This window comes from Muscardinus avellanarius (genome assembly GCF_963383645.1).
Source record: "Muscardinus avellanarius genome assembly, chromosome: 3".
In the NCBI taxonomy this organism is placed as follows: domain Eukaryota; kingdom Metazoa; phylum Chordata; class Mammalia; order Rodentia; family Gliridae; genus Muscardinus; species Muscardinus avellanarius.
This window is the reverse complement of record NC_137788.1, coordinates 56,144,097-56,163,348: the sequence shown is the minus strand read 5'-3', so window position 1 is coordinate 56,163,348 and position 19,252 is coordinate 56,144,097. Positions and strand designations below refer to the sequence as shown.

The 19,252-nt window shown below is 44.1% G+C and overlaps 1 protein-coding gene across 2 annotated transcripts in view; it reads right to left on the bottom strand.

Annotated features, from left to right (window-relative positions):
- Positions 1–1,794: 1,794 nt before the first annotated feature.
- Positions 1,795–19,252, bottom strand: part of CACHD1 (cache domain containing 1) — a gene marked incomplete at both ends in the record, with an annotated part of 232,612 nt that continues 215,154 nt past the window's right edge. For both annotated transcript variants that reach the window (XM_080693401.1, XM_080693402.1), the window contains 8 exons: positions 1,795–2,033; positions 11,897–11,998; positions 12,629–12,706; positions 14,318–14,479; positions 15,988–16,139; positions 17,281–17,397; positions 18,455–18,541; positions 18,883–19,043. In XM_080693401.1, the coding sequence (XP_080549527.1) occupies positions 1,795–2,033; positions 11,897–11,998; positions 12,629–12,706; positions 14,318–14,479; positions 15,988–16,139; positions 17,281–17,397; positions 18,455–18,541; positions 18,883–19,043 (1,098 nt within the window). The remainder of the gene's footprint in view (positions 2,034–11,896; positions 11,999–12,628; positions 12,707–14,317; positions 14,480–15,987; positions 16,140–17,280; positions 17,398–18,454; positions 18,542–18,882; positions 19,044–19,252) is intronic.

Sequence of the window (19,252 nt, the reverse complement as noted above, 5' to 3'; positions counted from 1 at the left end):
GCTCTTTGCAATACCACCACCATAGAATTAACCCTTTGATATAAACGATAGGGATTTAGCAGCTCAGGAAAGGGAAACTATGTTCTATACATTTTAAAATGCTTGCTTTTCAGTTTATCCCCTTTGATCCATAGCGTTCTTTGCATGTTTGAGATGTTCAAAAGGCTGAAATTTTCTGTAGCAATGGAAAGGAGGCCTACTTTCAGTCTGGCAACTGACCTTGAGTACAGAGCAAATGGAACTTGTCTCGAAGTGCAAGAAGTGCTACATTGAGCAAATCACCGTAGCCACTCAAACCGTCCGTTGCATACAGTTTATTTCACTAGACTGCAATTTTGTACACAGTATGAAGGGGTTTCTGGATAGCACATATATAGTTTACTTTCTGTACTGCTGAAGAACCAATTTTTTTACATTATATCATAATACCCTATCATTAAAACATTATTCAGTGAATTTTTTCCCAACTACATATAAACGGAGATTTATCACACACGCACGGTGCAAGAATGTTTTTATAACATATTTGAATCACAAAATGTGAGTCTAAAAATACATCACTGACTGTAATTAGAACACTACTTTAAAATTACAATGCCCCATGTCATAGTAGCCAGATTCGATTAATTCCTATATATATCCAAACGCAGTTTGGTCGGTAACTTCTTAGAAAACCGGCAGCAGCTTTTGACTATGATTTCAAAAGAAATCTTTAATTAGGAACCAAAAATTTCACAATTTTAAAATATCTTCCCTTATGTGTTTAATTGTCTAAGAGTCAAAAATGGGACATTTAAAAAATTTATAGTCTTTAAAAGAAAGAGAATAAATCCAACCCTTCCTTAGCTAAAAGGCTGGAGTTGTAATATTAGATTTCGTAGAAACCTAAGAAAAGTATTATATGGGGAGTGGAAATGTATTATAAAGAAACATAAAATTTCCTTTAAAACAGCTTGGATTTCTCTGACTCTCCCCACCTCTGTTAAACACAGAGAAAGAATACTGCATTGCAAATAAAGATGTGTTTTCATGAAATGATGTAAACAAGCCAGAGAGAAAGATTTCTTCATTTTCCCATTTTTTTTTTAAAGGAGTGGGGGCAGTGGGATGATAATCAGTTAAATAAGAAATAAGACTCCTGAATCAAAGAACCACTTCATCACGCACACACAACAGCTAGGAATAATTGTTGAAAACTTCTTGTGTTTCTTTTCTTTCCCCCAAAGTTTGAGAATGTTTGCAAGTTCAATAAATAGTAGAAAAATAATCCTTTACTTAGAAATTTTTGAGATGCATCATTTAGAGCTTAACATGAGTTCCATACAGCAATCGTGGTATCCAGGTACCGCTGAGAAACAAACTCCATCTTCAAAGCACACGCTGGTGCTGGATGCCTGCGCTCCCAGTCCCTGGCCCAGCAGACTTTCCCCTCTTCCAGTTAAGGAGAGCCGGACGCCCTGGCTCCTTGGAACATTCCTCTGGCTCAGCTTCATTTACACGTTTCATTTCTCTGTTTGGAGGTCTGCCTTCTGTTCCATTCCATTAACATTACGGCAGGTTCATTAATCAAGACTTTACCCCCTCCGTTTCAGAGCCCGGCTTCCTGTCCTCACTAACGTGACTTCTTGTTTCTCTGTTTTCAAACATGTCAACAAGGCAGGAAGCGAGCTGAACCACTTTGGACCAAGCACAAACACAAGGGGGTCTCTTACTGCGGGGTTTACGCTGGCTCTTTTTCTTTCCAGAACATTCTTTGTCTCCCAGACCCTGTTTTCTCCGGAGGCGAGGAGCTCCTTAGCACTCCGCGTCGACAGTGTGCACAGTCACGGCCGCCTGTAGGTGGTGACTGTGGTGGAGGGCGGGGTGGGGTGAGCGGTAGTGGTGGAACTTGTGACTCAGCAGGGCTGCGGTCTGAGGCGGTGTGTCCAGGTCCAAGTCCTCATCATGGTTGCCCACGTCCACCCCGGCTGACAAGGGGTCGTTGTTGCATGGAGGATTTTCACTGTCTTCCTGTGGGCTCATGGTGCTGTAACCTAAAAGAGGAACAAAACTAATGGTGAGTGGACAGCTTCCAGATGTGGAGATTCATTTCTACACCGAGAGGTGCTTTTTGCAGTACCGTGGATTGGCGCAGGGGCACTCTATCCCTGAGCGACCTCCCTAGCCCTCTTTACTTTTTATTTTGAGACACAGTCTAAGTTGCTGAGTTGGCCTTAAATTTGTGATCCTCCTGCCTCAGCCTCCTGAGTTGCTTGCATTACAGGCATGTGACTCCACGTCCAGCTGATGTTTCTGTGATACACAGGTGCCAACGTTTGCATATTGTCAGTAGATGCGGAAGTTAACATTCTTTTGGTGTGTGGTACTAGGCATTGAAATCAGGGACATTTTACCTCAGAGCCACACCCAGTAGCCCTATCTTATTTATTTTTATTTTCTTATACATTTATTGGTACATTATAGTTTCACAACATCATTATTTATTTATTTGAAACAGAGACTCATGGAGTTGCAGAAGGCCTCATTAAGTTGCTGAGGCTGGCCTCAAAGCTGTGATCTTTCTGTCTCAGCCTCCCAAGCACTGCGATTTCAGGTATGCACCACCATACCCAGCCGAAGTAACATGTTTTTATATGTTTTTTCCTAAAAATAGCCATACATCAATCATATACTTTTAGACAATTGAGAAAGTATGGAAAGAACAAAATAAACAACAAAATAAAAACTCTCATCACAAATCCCAAAGCCAATGAAGCAAAAACTGAAATCACCCTAAGTCTTTCATCATGTGTAGATAGCCAGCAGACATTTGAGGAACTGTACTCTTACACTTCTTTCTGAGACTGTTATTTTCTCTCGTACTAAAGGAAGCCACAAACTAGGCAATAGATAGTTTCAAGAGAAAGACCCGAACAAGACTCAGATCCTTTGGGGCCGATGTGGCAAGTTGAGCTATGAAATATCTGCACGTGATGCTAATAAGGACAAAACCAACTGTCACCGTCTCCTGTGGACCTGCTCCAGAGCAGGCTAAGCTGATGTCAGGCGATTCTTGCATACCAATGAGGCATGCATTTTAATATCCATTTTAGAAGGGAGGGAAACGTTGATCAGAGAAGTCAACTTTTCCAAGGTCCTAGTACCTAATCAAACACTAACTCCACATCTACCCAGAACAACTAGAAAAGGAATCAACTATTCCCTGTGTGAGCCGGTTCACCACATTTAAAGATTAATTTCTTTCGGTATTCTGAGTCATACATGTTTCAAAAGAAATTGCCCTTGTTGATCAAAGGATTCTGTTCCAAGAACCACGGCATGTTTTTAAATATTGCAGAAACTCTCCCTTAAACGTTTCAAGAAGTGACAGCTCATTAATATTTTCGTTGCATCTATGGTTGGCATCAATCAGCACCTACCCGTGGGTAGTGCTAGTCACATTTGTGGCTGCAAAACTGATGTGCTTGCAAAGAGCCAGGCAGGCTTCATTTGTGGCTGAAAACGTATGCACTGTGCAAACGTGAGAAAGGCAGTTCTCCATCCTCAATGAAACCTTGCTCAATGGACTGACTTATTTAACAATAATAATATAATCATTGTAGCAAGTATGTACTGGGGATCTCCTATGGATAAGTCACCGCGTGAGGCACTGGGGGAGCTACCAAGATGAAAACCTGGTTCTGCAGAAGGAGCTCAACAAGGAGCACTTGGGAAATAAAACAAGTACAAGCACAGGTGATTCCGTTACTCATACACTGCTGAACATATGGGCCGGAGGAGGAGATGACAAAAACACAAGTAAGTGATGCCCCCTTTGCTTAATGATTTTCCAATCTGAGTGTGAGGTAGGTGTTCACAGCTAGGCTTCCATGAATGCAGACAATGGTAAATGCTATAACTGAAATCCAGAAGAGGAAATAACTGATTTTGGTAGGGTGCATGAAGAAATATTACAGAAATCACATTTTAGTTGGGCCTAAGTGGACAGAGAGGAGTTTGATAAGTGTATATGAGCAAAGGGACAGGAGAAATCCAGCAAGAGGCTTGGAAGTGCAAGGGGATCCTGGCCAATGGGACCTGGAGGCGTGTTAGCAGGTGGCTGGCGAATAGGGCAGGGGGAGGTGAGGACCTTCAGCGGGACAGCAGCAGTGCCTGGAAGTGTTTCTACACTTATAAGCAGCTGGCTTCAAGGGGCTATTTTAGGACAGAGCATGCTGGACTTGGTGACCAAATGGACCAGCCTAGTCAAGATGTCAGGGGAGCTGACATCATGGGTAAGAAGGTTCACAGGCCAGGGAACTGGTGATGCTTTTACCCAAGATGAAAAAACTGGAAATCAGAATAAATTTCTCAGCTTCTCTGCTTTGGTTAAGTCCAGGATGAGACTAGATGTGCGGCTGTACAACCTCAAAGCATGGGGACTGCTCAAGCTGCCATGCCACGTGAAAGACCACAGTGGAGAACATGACTTTCGGGCTACATGTGTAGCTTAGTGGTGGAGTGCTTGCCTTGGCCTTGTATGCAGGAGGCAATGGGTCCAATCCCTAGGGCCCCAAAAAGCAATGAAAAACACCTGGCAAATTTAGTGAGATCGCAAAGTCTTTATCGATGACTCGAATACCTCCTGGACTCCTGCTTACCTTTGTGCATTTATAAGCACCCACAGTAATCGATCCTTCATTTTAATATTCCTGATATATTACGGTTTGGACCTGGAGTGCTCCCTCCAAAGCTCATGTGTCAGAGGCTTGGTCCCCAATGCTGCAATGTTCAGAGATGTGGCTTTTGGGAAATGACTGAATCGTTGAGCTCTAATCTCTTTGGTGGATTAATCATGAGTTAATTAGTGGGTTAAGAGCCCGGTGGACTATTAGGGGGTGGTAGAAACTGTAGGAGGACGAGCTTGGTTAGAAAGAGGGCATCTTTGGGGGTGTGCCCTTGGGGACTAAATCCTGCCTCTGTCCCCTTTCTCTCCCCAGTTTCTGGCTGCTTTGAGTACCCTTCTTCATTGCACCCTTCTGCCATGATGTCCCTGTCTTAGCACATGTCTAAAGGCCTTGGAACCAGCTGACCACAGGCTGAAATATGTGAAACCATGAAAAAAGAAAATTTTTTCCTCCTCACAGTTGATTTTCTCAGGTATTTTGTCACAGCAACAGAAAACTGACTAATGCCCAGGGTTAAATTCACTGAGTCTGACCTACCCTCACCTTGCTGCTGTGCCACATGCTTGTTTGCAGGTCTTCTCTGGGAGCCTTTCCCAACCAAATTCACACCCCCGAACCTCCAGTCCTAACAGCCACGTGGGGCCTGATGCCCCTTCTGTGAGTTTATACACCATTCTATGCACGTCTCTCTCTTTTTTGGTTTTACTGTATTATAGTAAAACATTAGCAAATTTTTCTTGAATCATACAAACTTATTTTTTGAACTCCTAGTGTTTAATACAGGGCCTCACACAAAGTAGTTACTTAAAAATAAACTTGTTCATATGTGGCTTTGCCTGGTGTGACATTTACCAGTCTCATCTAATTATGAGGGCCCGTGGGGGTTCGCTGGGCCCTGCCCAGGGGTTCTCCGGAGCCTAGTGATGCTCTGAGCCTGGCCGCCCACGGACCTGGGCTCACTGACGGTAGAGTAATGGCGAGGCTCTCTCCAAGGCAAATCGGGACATCCTCATTTCTTCTGTTACTGCTTTCTGATGAGGACCTTAGCAGAGGCTCTTCCAAAGTAAAACCCTCATCCTACAGCCATTCCCTCTAATTTTCTCATCATGACACTATTGCTCAATCCCTTTGTAACTTCCTGTTATTTGAAATATTAATGGAAATCTGAAGGGGAGGTAGCAAGTTGTAGAGAAGCAGAAGGACAAACACATTTTCTCACCCAACAAATTAACTGTTTACTCAGTGCCAGGAAATTCTGCTGAGCGCTGGGAACAGTGATGAATGAAGACAGACAGGGTCCCTAGTTCTGGAGGAGGAAGCTGTTTTTAAACTCAAAGGTTGTCTGCTAACATTTTCAAAGGAAACACTGCTTTCCAAAGGCATATAAAGAAAAGTGTCTGCAAAGACAATCTCAAGTGAGAAATAGGCTTCAGGAAAAAGGCCAAGCATCCATAAAGAATGAAGGAGCCAAGATTAGGCTTTTGCACTTTGGCAATCTGCTTGTGTTTTTATCTGATGGTTCCTAAGAAACCTCTATTACTTGTAAGGGATGTTGGGACCCTCTGGGGACTTGCACCATCTTGTGGCCACAAATAGCAACTGCAGGACTGTAACTACAGCTCCTAGAAAGGGTCTTGTGTTTTTGACAAGGTTTATGAGGTTTAGCTTTTGCCTTTTGTTTTTGTGGTGTTGGGTTTTAAAGTAAGGGATGTTCTACTTTCAAGCTACACATGCAGACTTTTTTTTTTAAATTTGAAAATAGGGTCTCGCTAAATTGCTGAGAGCCTCACTAAATTGCTGAGACTGGTTTCTGTAATCCTCCTGTCTCAGCCTCCCAGGTACTATGATTATAGGCATACACCACCACACCCAGCTCAGCATTTGATTTTTAAGTACTTAGTAATCTGCCAGGAGCTAGGGAAAAAATCCTCTTCTTCAAAGGAAAAAAATATTCAGAATATCTTGCATAAAGTTTCTAATGAGATACTAAGATATACATTCACAAGGAACAAATAAATGTATGTTGGTGTTTTTTAACTTGAAAATAACCCAGTAAACTGGTGCATGCCTGTAATCCCAGTACTTGGGAAGCCAAAACAGGAGGATGGCAGGCTTAAGGTCAGCAACTTAGCAAGGCCCTCAGCAACTCAGTGAGATCCTGTTTCAAAATAAAATAAGTGAACAAATAAATAAATGAACAAACAAATAAAGCCTGTAATCCCAGCACTTGGGAGACTGAGACAGGAGAATGTGGATTTGCGGCCTGCCTCAGCAACTTACCCTGTTTCAAAAAAGAAAAGAAAAGAAAGAAAGAAAGAAATAAAGAAAGAAAGAAAAAAGCCGGGTATGGTGGCGCATGTTCGTCATCCCAGCATTTGGGAGGTGGTGACCGGAGGATCACAGTTCTCAGACAGCCTCAGCTACTTAGTGAGGGCCCTTCACAACTCAGTGATACCCTGTTTGAAAAAATAAAAAGACTAAAAAATAGGACTAGGGGTGTAGCTCAGAGGTAGAATACTCCCGGGTTCCATTCCCAGTACAGAAAAAAAAAAAAAAAAAAAAAAGAAACAAACAAACAAAAAAACAAAGAACAGGGCTGAGGGTGTAGCTCAGAGGTAGACATCCTTTTAAAATACAAAACACCATTGGCCACATGAAAATTTTCTAAATAAAAATGGAGCCAGAAGTTTCCAAGTTTGGGCTTGTAATGTTCAATGTTAGTTCGAGGAACTTCGCGACTCTGAACCGTAACACATGGACCTATGCTTATGTATTAGCAGGTATATATTTATGGGTTTGGAGTTTGCGTTTGTGTATCACAATGGAGACTCATGTGGAAGTAACTCCCACCAGGCAGTCAGAACCAGGGCACTACAATCCTGTCAGCTCCACAGCCAGTCCCAATGCCTGTCCCCCACAGGCACTTCCACAATTTACCTGCAGATAAAAGTGAACTGTCCCCCGACCCCACCACACTTTTCTTCTTGGTTCCATTCCTTTCATACGGAAGCTGTCACATCCCATCTTGTACCAGCCTTAAAGGTACATGCACTCATTTCTGCTTTCCTCCTAGACTGTACATTCCTTCAGGGTAGTGAAGACATGAAAGCAGAGGTCACCCTCGAGCTACAAGCCTATTTTACCTGGGAGGAATTCTTTTAATTCTAATTTTTTTTTGTCCTGGAGATTGAACCCAGGGACATTTTAACTATTAGCTATAACCCCCCAGCCCTTTTAGTTTTTTTTTTTAATTTTCATTTTGAAACTGGGGTCTTGCTAAGTTTCTGAGGCTGGCATTGAACCTGTGATCCTTCTGTATCAGCTTCTGAAATACTGGAACTATAGGCAAGTGCGACCATACTCAGCTTTAATTCTACTTTAAATATTAGGAAACTCAGGTCCAAAGTATATATATAATATTATATATTATATATAAATTATATATATTATATAAATATATTATATTATATTATATAAATATATATTATATATTTAAAAAAAAACAGAAAAGGAGCTCAGAGTGGTGGCACATACTGGTAATCCCAGTACTTTAGAGGCTGAGGAGGGAGGAGCCAGGTTAGAGTCCAGCTTCAGCAACTTAGCAAGACCCTGTTTCAAAACAGATTGTGGGACTCTCAGCAACCTAGTGAGACCCTGTTTCAGAAACAAAACGATAGCAGGGTGTGGTGGCCCATGCTTATAATCCCAATACCTGGGAGGCTGAGACAGGAGGATTGCACATTTGAGGCTAGCCTGAGCAAGTTAGGCCATTTGCAACTTAGTGAGACCCTGTTTTAAAATAAAAACTAAGATAGGGCTGGTGATGTAGCTCAGAGGTAGAATGCCCCTGGGTTCAACCCTCAGTACCAAAAACAAAAAGTAAAAAGGGCTGCAGGTGTATGTAGGAGGTAGAGTGCCCCTGGGTTCAACCTCCAGCACCAAATAAGAACGTCAACAAGAACAAGAAAAGAAGAGGTGGAGGAATGGAAAGTGGGGCTTGGCCCCATCTTCTGGCTCTTCCCCTAACTACCCAGTCTTAGAGAAAGAATCAGTTTCTCATTCCAACTCGCTCCACAGTGCCCGGCACATAACAGATGCCGATGCATCCGCTTCTTTAGAGACTGTACAGCCGAGTAAGACTCATTTGACTGACAGTCAGATTTCCCAGGTGACTGTTCCCGAGATGCCCCTGGGCCTGCAGGGACATCAGCGATGCCCTTCCCTTTACTGACCACGGCATGGGTTCTGGGCTATGACAGCACACAGTTAAGCCCTGTGAGTTTCACGAGGCATTGGGCATGTGGGGAATGCTGCAGCCTGCCATTTCTTTTGGCGGTGCACTCTGTCTGCATGCAAAGGCATTTTTTTAATTCCTTGGGGAAAACAGGGATCCAATTATTGTGAAAAACGAAAGAAGCCAAGCCCTTAGCTGGATGCCTTGGTTTTGAGACACTGACATGGCACCATTCTTTTTATCTAAGCTGTTGCTTTCTATGCCATTTTACTAAGATGATGGGAGGGGGTGGCTCAGGGAACACTGGGAACATCACTCAGAATCCCAATTTGGGATTGATGCAATGGAGGAGAGAGGAAAAAAGGATCCGGCATTTCGGCTGAATAAGAAATGATTTCTGCTGAACTTTAGTAGCCCCAAACCCGTTTTATTATTCACAGGAGGAAGCACAGAACTGCCTAGCAGAAGGGATTTATGCAGGTTCAAAGTTGTTTGTGTGTGTGTGTGTGTGTGTGTGTGTGTGTGTGTGTGAGAGAGAGAGAGAGAGAGAGAGAGAGAGAGCTAGAAAGTCAAGAAACTGAAAAATTTAAGTTGTTTTGGCTCTCCATAGAAACCCTAAGGTTCTGTTTAGTTGGTGGGAGCAATGTCCTTGAAAGCTCAAATTAAGAGTCTCCAATTTACAAAGCAAAGGCTCAGCCTCTCCAGTTTTCCAAAGTGCATATGAATACCTGGCAAGAAACTGGAAGGTGACAGCCATCCTTGCAGGAATACTGGCTCCTGTACTTTTAGCATACGCGTGGAAGCGTGTAGACTTTTTTTAGGGTGGGAAATGGGTATAAAAAGAGCCAAGTCGCCGGGCGTGGTGGCACACGCTTGTAATCTCCGTGCTTAGGCAGTGGAGACAGGAGGACTGCGCAGGTTTGAAGCCAGCCTCACTGGCTTAAGAGACCCTATTTCCAAATAAAAATATAAAGAATAGGTGTCTGGGAGTGTATCCCAGAGGAAGAAGGGCTTCCAGTAACCCCAGTACCACCAAAAAAAAAAAAAAAAAAAAAAGGGGCCAAGTCAAAAAGGCATACATAAATGATTTATGCATTAAAAAGAGAATTGATTCTAAGAGGAAAGTAAAAATTCTTGGAAAAACAAATCACTATCTTGAAAAGTACAAAGGTTTTTATGGTCCTCAGCAGCTCAGTGAGATCCTGGTTCAAAATAAAAAATAAGCCAGGTGTGGTGGTGCACACTTGTAATCCCAATACTTGAGAGGCTGAGACGGGGGAGCACAGGTTGGTGTCAGCCTCAGCAACTTGTGAGGCCCCGTACAACTTAGTGAGAGCCTGTTTTAAAATGAAGAATAAGTAAATAGGGCTGGGGGTGTAGCTTGAAGGTAGAATGCCCCTGGGTTCAATCCCTGATACAGAAAAAAAAAAAAAGAAGAATAATAAAACAAATAAATAGGACTGGGGGGACAGCTGAGTGGTAGAACACCTCCAGTACTGCAAAACAAAACAAAGGATTTTACAGTGACAGGAAAGTTCTTGCACTCCTGTTGGGTTTTTGTGGAATGGTGGCAATGATGCCTACAGGCCAGGGCACACCACAGGTCTTTGTAACAATAAGGAGCGAGACACTAGCGGGCGAGAAGCCATGAGGTAGGTCCAAGTCTTTGGTAGAGCGCATGGCTGCTCAGTCCCAGAACGGCCTGGGCCTTGGCCCCTGCTCAGCCTCGACTCTCCCTAGATGTCTTTCTGACACTTTATATAGCATCAATGTCTGCACACACCAGTTCTCTCACCTCTGATATCCTTGGCTCATATCTTTTTAAAAATCATCCTTTAAGACTGAGTGAGCATGTTGTTTGTGTGGTGAAGTCTTCTCTGAGTCTCTCAGACAACGACAGGGATCAGAGTGGAGACTGCTAGAGGACAGCTTGGACCCCTGTGTTGCCCCATGAGCGCAGGGCTGGAGGGCTCTGGATGTTGCTGCCACGGGCCCACCATCAATACTGAGTGGCAGATCCTAAAGCGATGCTGATTTTATTGAGACTCAAGTAGGGCACTTAGGTATGTAGGCAGTATGAACCCTTTGTGTGTGTGCGTGGTGCTTGGATGGAACCCGGGGCCTTTCACACACTAGGCAAGTCCTCTACCACTGAGTCTCAGCCCTGAATTCTTACTTCTTCTTCCTCTTCCTTCTTCATTTTGATACTGGGGGGGGGGTAGAACCCAGGGGCATTCTACCTCTGAGTTATACCCCCAGCCTTACTTTATTTTTATTTTGTTTTGTTTTTGGTACTGGAGGTTGAACTCAGAGGCATTCTATCTCCAAACTATACTCCCAGTGCTTTAAAATTTTTATTTTGGAACGGGGTCTCACTAAGTTGCTGAGAGTCTCATGAGGTTGCTGTGGCTGGCTCCTAATCTACGATCCTCTTTTCTCAGCTTCCCACGTACCAGTATTACAAAGGGATGCCACCATACTTGGCCTGAATTCTTCTTTATGGAGAAAAACCCGGTAAGCAATCTGTGCCCAGAGGTCATCTGGCTAATGCCTGTGAGTTCAGAGACATAAGCAACACTGGCCTTGGGCGCTTACAAAACAGTTTCAGAACTAGGCGTGGTGATGCATGCTTATAACCCCGCATATGGAAGGCTGAGACCGGAGGATCCAGGTTCACAGACAACCTCAGCTACTTAGTGAGGCCCTTTGTAACTCAGTGAGACCTTGTTTCAAAATTAAAAAAAAAAAAAAAAAAAAAAGTAAGGCTAGGGGTGTCGTTCGGAGGTAGAAGTTTCATCCTCAGTACAGCAAAATAAAAAACAAAAGAAAACAAAACAAAACAGTGTCAGGCTGGATTGCATCTTTTGGGGGAGACTATATCAAAATAATTGAACTAAGCACAGAGCAGGAGAGAGAAGGAGGAGGGTGGGACATCACCTCCCCACTGGAGTGGACCAGGACCCTTGCGTCTTCTAAGGCAGGGAGCCGACCTTACCATGATCACTTTCGGTTCCTGACCGGCCCCAGTAGCGACGCCTCCTTTCTGGACTGTGCGCGTGTCGTTCGATGACAGCAGCTATGAACCGAGTGTTGCTGACTGCGGGAAGTCAGGGACAGTTAGTGTCACTCTCACGCCAGTACCTCCTTTGCCTCCGCCCCTTCGCTCTGAGCACGCGCACTCATATGATGGGGAAGCTATTCTACGAAGAGCTAGAATTAATAACTTTAAGAGCGATCCCGAGTAAGAGGGGTGCTGACTTAGAACCAGGGCAGGGGGAGGGACTTAATCACATATTTGCAACCGCATCAAGATGCCACCTTCCAGGTGGCTGAATGCCAGGTATCTCAACACCAGAGAAACACTCTTGATACAGAAAATGCACCTTCCAAAATTTTTCCTGAGTTTTATACACAGGAATAAAGAAACGCACACAAGAACTTCCCTTTCTAAAACATTATGCTGGAAAATAATGAGGAGGAAAAAAGAGGGAGACAGCAAGCTGCTTCAGGCCAAAGCACTGGATGCAAAAAATAACATTGTCAAATCTTTTGAGAATTTTCTTAAAGCAAGGACCTACGTTTATTCCAAACGAGAAAGGGAGGAAAAAAACACACCCACTGTGTCAAAGCTCCTTAAATTTTAATACGAGCCAAAAGGATATAAGAAAGAATATTTATTTTGGATTAGCCCCCTGCTGACATGCTCAGCAGCGCGGTGAGTACTCACTGATGCCTCTGTCTTCGTGGCTGTCGTCGTCCCTTTCATCTCTGTCATTCTCCAGGTTGGACATACGCACTGACATTTCTACCCATCATTAAAAAGAGAGAAACATGACTATTTAATCAAACAAAACCACCCGCTTTAGTACCCTGCTGAGAACTCTTTTGATGGCTGGGTGACAGCATTCCATCAAGAATAAACCCCGGGTGCAACTCAGTGATGGAACGCTTGCCTGACTAGCATGCACGGGGGCCCTGGATCTGATTCCCAGCCTCCACCACCACCACCAAAAAAAAAAAAAAAAGGTGGGTGGGTGGGAATCTTGTCTTGGAAGCAAATGATGGATGCTTCTCCTCCCCCACCCCACTATATATATATGGGGGGGGAGAGGGGGGGAGGGAGAGAGAGGGAGGGAGGGAGAGAGAGGGAGGGAGGGAGGGAGAGAAAGAGGGAGAGGGGGAGGGGGGAGGGGGAGAGGGAGCAGGAATCAAAGGAGAATAAAAAGTGAGTAACCAAGGCAAGTGTGATAGGGCATAATCCCAGCTACTCAGGAGGTTGAGGCAGGAGAGTCACAAGTTTGAGGCTGGCCTCAGTAACCTAGGGGGACCCTATCTTAAAATAAAAAAATAAAAAATGCTGGGGATGTAGCTTGGTGATAGAGTGCTCTTAGATTCTGGTTCAAACTCAGTTAAAACAAACAAACAAACAAACAAACAAAAAAACAAACCCAGGAAGTGAACAATTAAGAGGCCCTTGAGATTGATTTCTGCAGGAAGAGGAGAAAAGAAGTTGATGGAAGGCCAACTGATCGTTAATCCTCAATGACCCACTGCACTGGGGAAAGGGTGCTAGAAAAGCCTGTGAAGACCAGGTGCAATGTCACACTAGATAATGGGCACCCTCGATCGAGCCACACCCCACCAAAGGCACGGTTCCTTGTTATTATCCCTGTTACTAAATCAGGCAACACGACCCATGTCCTGCGGTGGGTTGGAGCCATGGGGACACATTCCAACATCGACCTGTCATTTCTGCAGCAAGGGTGAACTAAGAGGCCAGCAAGAATGCCGAGTTAGCTGTTTCTCTACTAGAGGTCAGGTTTACATGTCCCTGGGCTTGAGGAAGGAGAGGAACCGCTATTAAATGCTTTTGTTCTTTTGAAATGTGTGCAGATAGCGTACTTAGAAGTTGGTATTGAGGTCATGATTACAGATTATTTTGTACTTGGCTTCGATTACATCTTGTTTTAAGAGAGGTGAAAATTCATACGTGATCTTGTTCACATTATCTATAATATAACAGCAACTCCAATAGAAAAGATTCATACTCATGGCAATGATGATCTAGGGTATCTCTGATATTCCCGTCTTTTCAGAATTGCAAAACAAGTGTATCTGACACACAACATTTCCCACTCAGCAGCCCAGTTGCCCCGAGGGGCTCACTACAGAGGCTAATGCTGGAAACAAGAGAAAGGATCCAGGGGTTTTTCTGGAGAAACAAAATGGGGCTTGCAGGATTTAGGCCTAAAGAGCACAGGCTTTGGGGACTTCTGAGAAGCACAGAGAAGATGTAAGCACTGCTCTTGCAATTTGTTAGAGGTTTGACCAACTGGCCATTATCCTTCTAGTCTCAGGACAACCCAAAGGAGGCAGGCGCCTCCCAGAGGTGCTTCAGGATGCATCTCACACTCACCTTGGGCAGCGAGAGGTGACATGTGCTGGTGACTCCGGCGGTGAATCTGGTGGCGATAGGCATACACGGCAAGGACCAGCACCATGATGCAGCCCATGATTCCTCCGGCCACAGGACCCACAGGGGCACTCTTAATCATGTTCAATGTGATCACCTCATCGCCTTCAGTGGATACACAAGCAGATGTTCCCTGTTAACATTTCCCACCCATGGTTGGAGGTGGGCATAGGAGGAGGGCGGAGAGATGGGAGGGACAGAGGGGGAAGGGTTTTGGTGAACAGCTGTGTTACAGCTGGGGTGTCATTTAATGTCCTGGTTCTGAAATGTCGGCAAGACAGAGCAAGAGCACAGAGAGCAAGGACTGTTACAAGTGAGTAGACTGAAGATGAAAACCACTTAAATATGCAGCACTTAGGGCTAGGAATCCTAGTTCCCTGGGGTACAAGCTACTACTGGAAGAGAGGCAAGATCACCTACTATAGAGGTGAGGGCAGTGTGGGCCTCCTGGGCAGACATGTGACCCATCTACTCAAATAAGAGACAAAGGGTACAACACATATGTGGTAAACAGACAAAATTTCAGGGCTTATGGCTTCCATTTAAAAAACCTCATTTGCATTTTCCAAGTAGGACCCGGCAGGTGGGCATATAAAATGACTTCTTGGAGGAAGTTTGCTTTAACTATGTCCTGGTTCAAAATCCTCCTGCCCATACGAACTTTTCTTCCTCTGGACAGGATAATGTGGTACATTTTAAAAATCAAGGTATAGATAGTCCCGACTTATCATGATTCAACTGCCTTTTTTTTTTTTACTTACTGACAAAAGCAATAATGCATTCAGTAGGACCTGCACACCCACTTTTTAATGTGGACCTTGTCCTGTGCTAGCTATATGTGGCAGGATAGACTCTCACAATGCTGGGAGGTAGTAGAGAGAGCCCCAGATCCCAGACCACCACATGACCTTGAGGGTAAATGTTCTATGGTGTACGGTGTTACTGAGCTATGATGTTTGATAGGTGTATTCAATGCTTTTTGAATTAGAATATTTTCAACTTGCAATGGGTTTTTTAGGATGTAATACCATTTTAATCAAGGACTATGTTATAATTAAAGCTTAAAATATTTGACTTACTTTTCAGGTAAGAATTAGGACTTGATGCTAATTTCAAAAAGGCATTGAAAAAAAATTTAATGAGGGCTATAGTGTCCTTGGTGGTAGGTATGTGCAAGGTCCTGGAACCTGATTCCAGGGGCTTTCTTCCTTATGGTGTCCTGTCCTACCCTCAGCTGCTATTGCAGTCCTGGGTCGCTCTAGCATCTTTTGACCCCCTAAGTACTGACTTGCAGCTGTAAGACTGCTGTGTACAAGCTGCAAGGGAAAGGGAGAAGCTGCACAGGAAAGAGATATGCACGGTCACTCCACATATCACTGCCCGGAGCTTCTGACAGCTCGGGTGCACATTCACACAGACCCCAGAGTTCAGCTGTGTGGAAATCAGGCCTGTATTTCTCAGAACAAGCTTTATGGGAATGAATTCCAGGCTTGCAAAATTTGGCAGGCTATATGGCTGCTTACTGTCTCTGCACAGAATATCTAGCCAGCTCTGAAGGTAATTATCTGCCTTGGTTTCATAACTAAAGACTACTGAGTCCCCAATAAACATACCAATTGCTCCCATGTCATCGACGTAGGGACTTTTGGCTCCCACGATCCCCCCGAAGCATTCCTTCTGGGGTGCACAGTAGGATTTGTCCAGGTGAGTCTTCCCGTCACTGTCTACCACGCACCATTCACAATCCAGCACACCGAAACAATCCCTGCCAGAGAGATGAGGCTTCATGTTCCAGACAGCAGTGAGGGCGGAGGGCATGCAGCCCAGGCATCTGGTGCTCCTCAGAGCTCTGCTACTTATTAGTGCTTCCAACAACTTGCCCTTTAGTTTCCTTTCCTTATAAAATCAGAATGGCAATAGTCTGCCTGGGGATAGCTGTTTTATGCCTCTCAACCACTTGAAAATGAGAGAAATAAAACCGCTCTCTGTTAATTAAATTACGACACCCACACATCACGGATTAATGTAGGGTTATGCAAAATCATCTAAAAAGACCAAAAAGAAATGACCCCAAGGTTTGTGTTAAATTCTAACATTCCCCAATGTGTGTGGTCATTATTTAAGAAAAGCAAGGAAGGAAATAGTCAAATAAGTTTGAAAATACGAGACCACTTAAAACAACATCTAACTGCCAATTTCCTAAGAGTCTTTAATTTATTACTTGTCTAATGATTCTCTTAAGAGAAGACATACAGTACCAGTGTCTCTCAAACCTGATTAATGGGGCTACTGCCTAGCATCCTCCCTAATCAGTCTGATGGCAGGCCTTCCTTGGCTATCATAGTCACCAAATGCAAGGCTGCCGTCCCCTTTGGACACTCATTCTGCTTAATCAAATGGTAACCAGCTATGATGACCTAATCACACACATCCCTCCCTTAGTTGCTGATCACAGGCACTATTCTCCTGCTCTCTAGTCCAAAACACCCTGGGGATTGCAGATGGAGCAGGGGACATGTAGGCTTTAGTTCCCCAAACTGCCATGGAGTGGACCTGCTTAATAAGAAAGAAAATCAGTGTGATTCAGAATACCGCCCCCCACACCCAGAGCCTTGCTGGTGGGGCTCTGTTTCTCGACCACATAGGACTTGCTCTCTTGCCTTGCTTCATGCCCCTTCACATTTGCTTATTTCTAGAAAAACTTTCCCATCCATGGATGATGCTACTGGCCAACGGTAGAACGCCAAATAGTTGTATCAGGGGGGAACTGGGAAACATGGAATCTGGTGTTTCAGACCTGAAAAACTAATATACTTTCTAAAGCATCAGGCATGGGAATAGATATTAGCTGGAAAAGCTCCACAAACCCGGAGTCTCCATTCTGCACCAGGGCTGCTTATGCTTACCCACTCTCCATCCTCTGGTTGCACCTGCTGTTGACACACTGGTGAAGGGAATCCTGCAGGCCAGGATCGATAGCTGTGTATGTCACCGGCTCCTGGTGGACCTCGCAGCTTGGGTTTCTGTGCAGGGAGCAAGTCTGGAGCTTAGGACCTGTGCCACCCACATTCCAAGCTCATCGTGCCCCAGGCCCTTGACAGTGCTCAGACACATCTGAGTTTGAATTCTGGCTTTGCCACTTAGTGTGAGCTTGGGTCAGTTACTTAACTACTGAGCTTCAGTTTATCTGTATTTATGCACAACATATATAAAATCATAAACACTCAATACAGCAGGCAAGTACAAAATTGGAGCTGAGTGTTACTTCCCTGGCTCCCTATCTTCAATCTTACTTTTCTGTGGAACTCACTGTTAACAGTTTAGAGGGGTATTGTTTTCTATGCCTACACAGGGATAGGCTATCTTGGTATATTCATACAGTACTCTTTAAGTTTTATTTGTGTGTGTATGAGATACTGGGGACTGAACCCTGGGCGTTCTACTTCTGAGCTACATTCTCAGCCCTATTTTATTTTTCTTTTGAAATGGGATCTCACTAAGTTGCTAAGGGACTCACTAAGTTGCCATGGTTGGCCTCAAACCTATGATCTTCCTGTCCTGTTTTAGCCTCCCAAGTACTGGGATTACAGCTGTGTGTCACCATGCCTGCTTCTTTTAAGTTCTAGAGAAGAGATTTATTGTCATTTATTTGACTGACTTTAAAGTTTGCCACTAATGTAAATAAATAATGTTATATTACGTGTGAGCACACACACACATTTGGGATAGGTACCTATACATTTATCACAGAGTTAATTATAAAACAAACTGACTTAACCTACATAGAGTACCCGGTGCATGGTAGGCACTTAGTAAATATATGTAATTTCTCTTGTACGTAGCACAAATACTTGGCACTTTTACAGGATTTGAGTTTAAATGTCATATGATGCCGGCATCATTTGAAATCTGACTCACTGTGTAGGTTCACCATTAGAACAAATCACTTTCGTATACCCCAACTCAAACCAAATCTATAGAAGATGGAATATATACATATGTATGTGTCTGTATGGTGCGAACACACACACACACACACACACACACACACACACACACACACACACACACACTCTTTACCGGTTCTCTGCATTGGTGAGGTTTCCAGTACACTCATTAACCTCTAGGGGGCACTCACAAGGGCATTCACATTCATTTTGTTCCATTCTGAAAAGTAAAGAGAAATTCACTAGATAGTCAACGACAACCATATATTGGGTGTGCACGGGGAAAGTAAAATGAACTCAACCGTTGCCAGTTATAAGTGGCTGTAGAAAAAGAACCTATGACTAAAGGTTTAAAGACACAATTGGCCTTATTTACTGCCCCACAGACGATGGTGCTGCGAATAATACAGCTCTAGATGCTCTGTAACCCTGGCTTTCCTTTTCTTCAGGACACACGCCTGCCGGTTCTGTTCATCCTGTGGATGCCACTTCAAATGCCTGGCACCAGTTAAAATATTAAAGAGTGCGGTGAACAGAGAGTACGACCCATCACATCCTTACCGGTGACAGTTGAGACACAGTCGGTCCACCATGCTGCAGGCACAGAAGGCAAGTGAGTCGCACGTCTCGTTGACGATGCCAACAAACGCGTTGGTTCCTGGGATCCTCGCCAGTCTGTATTTAGAACAGTGGCTGCCGTGCACGAGGTTCGTCAAATCCCCCTACAGAACCACCCAGGTGTCAGCAGTGACAGGCAGCAATGCAGGGACTCGGCCCTGCCGCCACCCGCTGAAAGTAGCTTTAAAAAAGACTCGTTTGCTTCTGATTACAGAAGTGTAGTCTCTGTTAGAAATTCAGGAAAAAATTACTTACAGTCCCATCAGTCAAAGATAATTCCCATTTCACTATTGTGAATATACTGCATATCCTA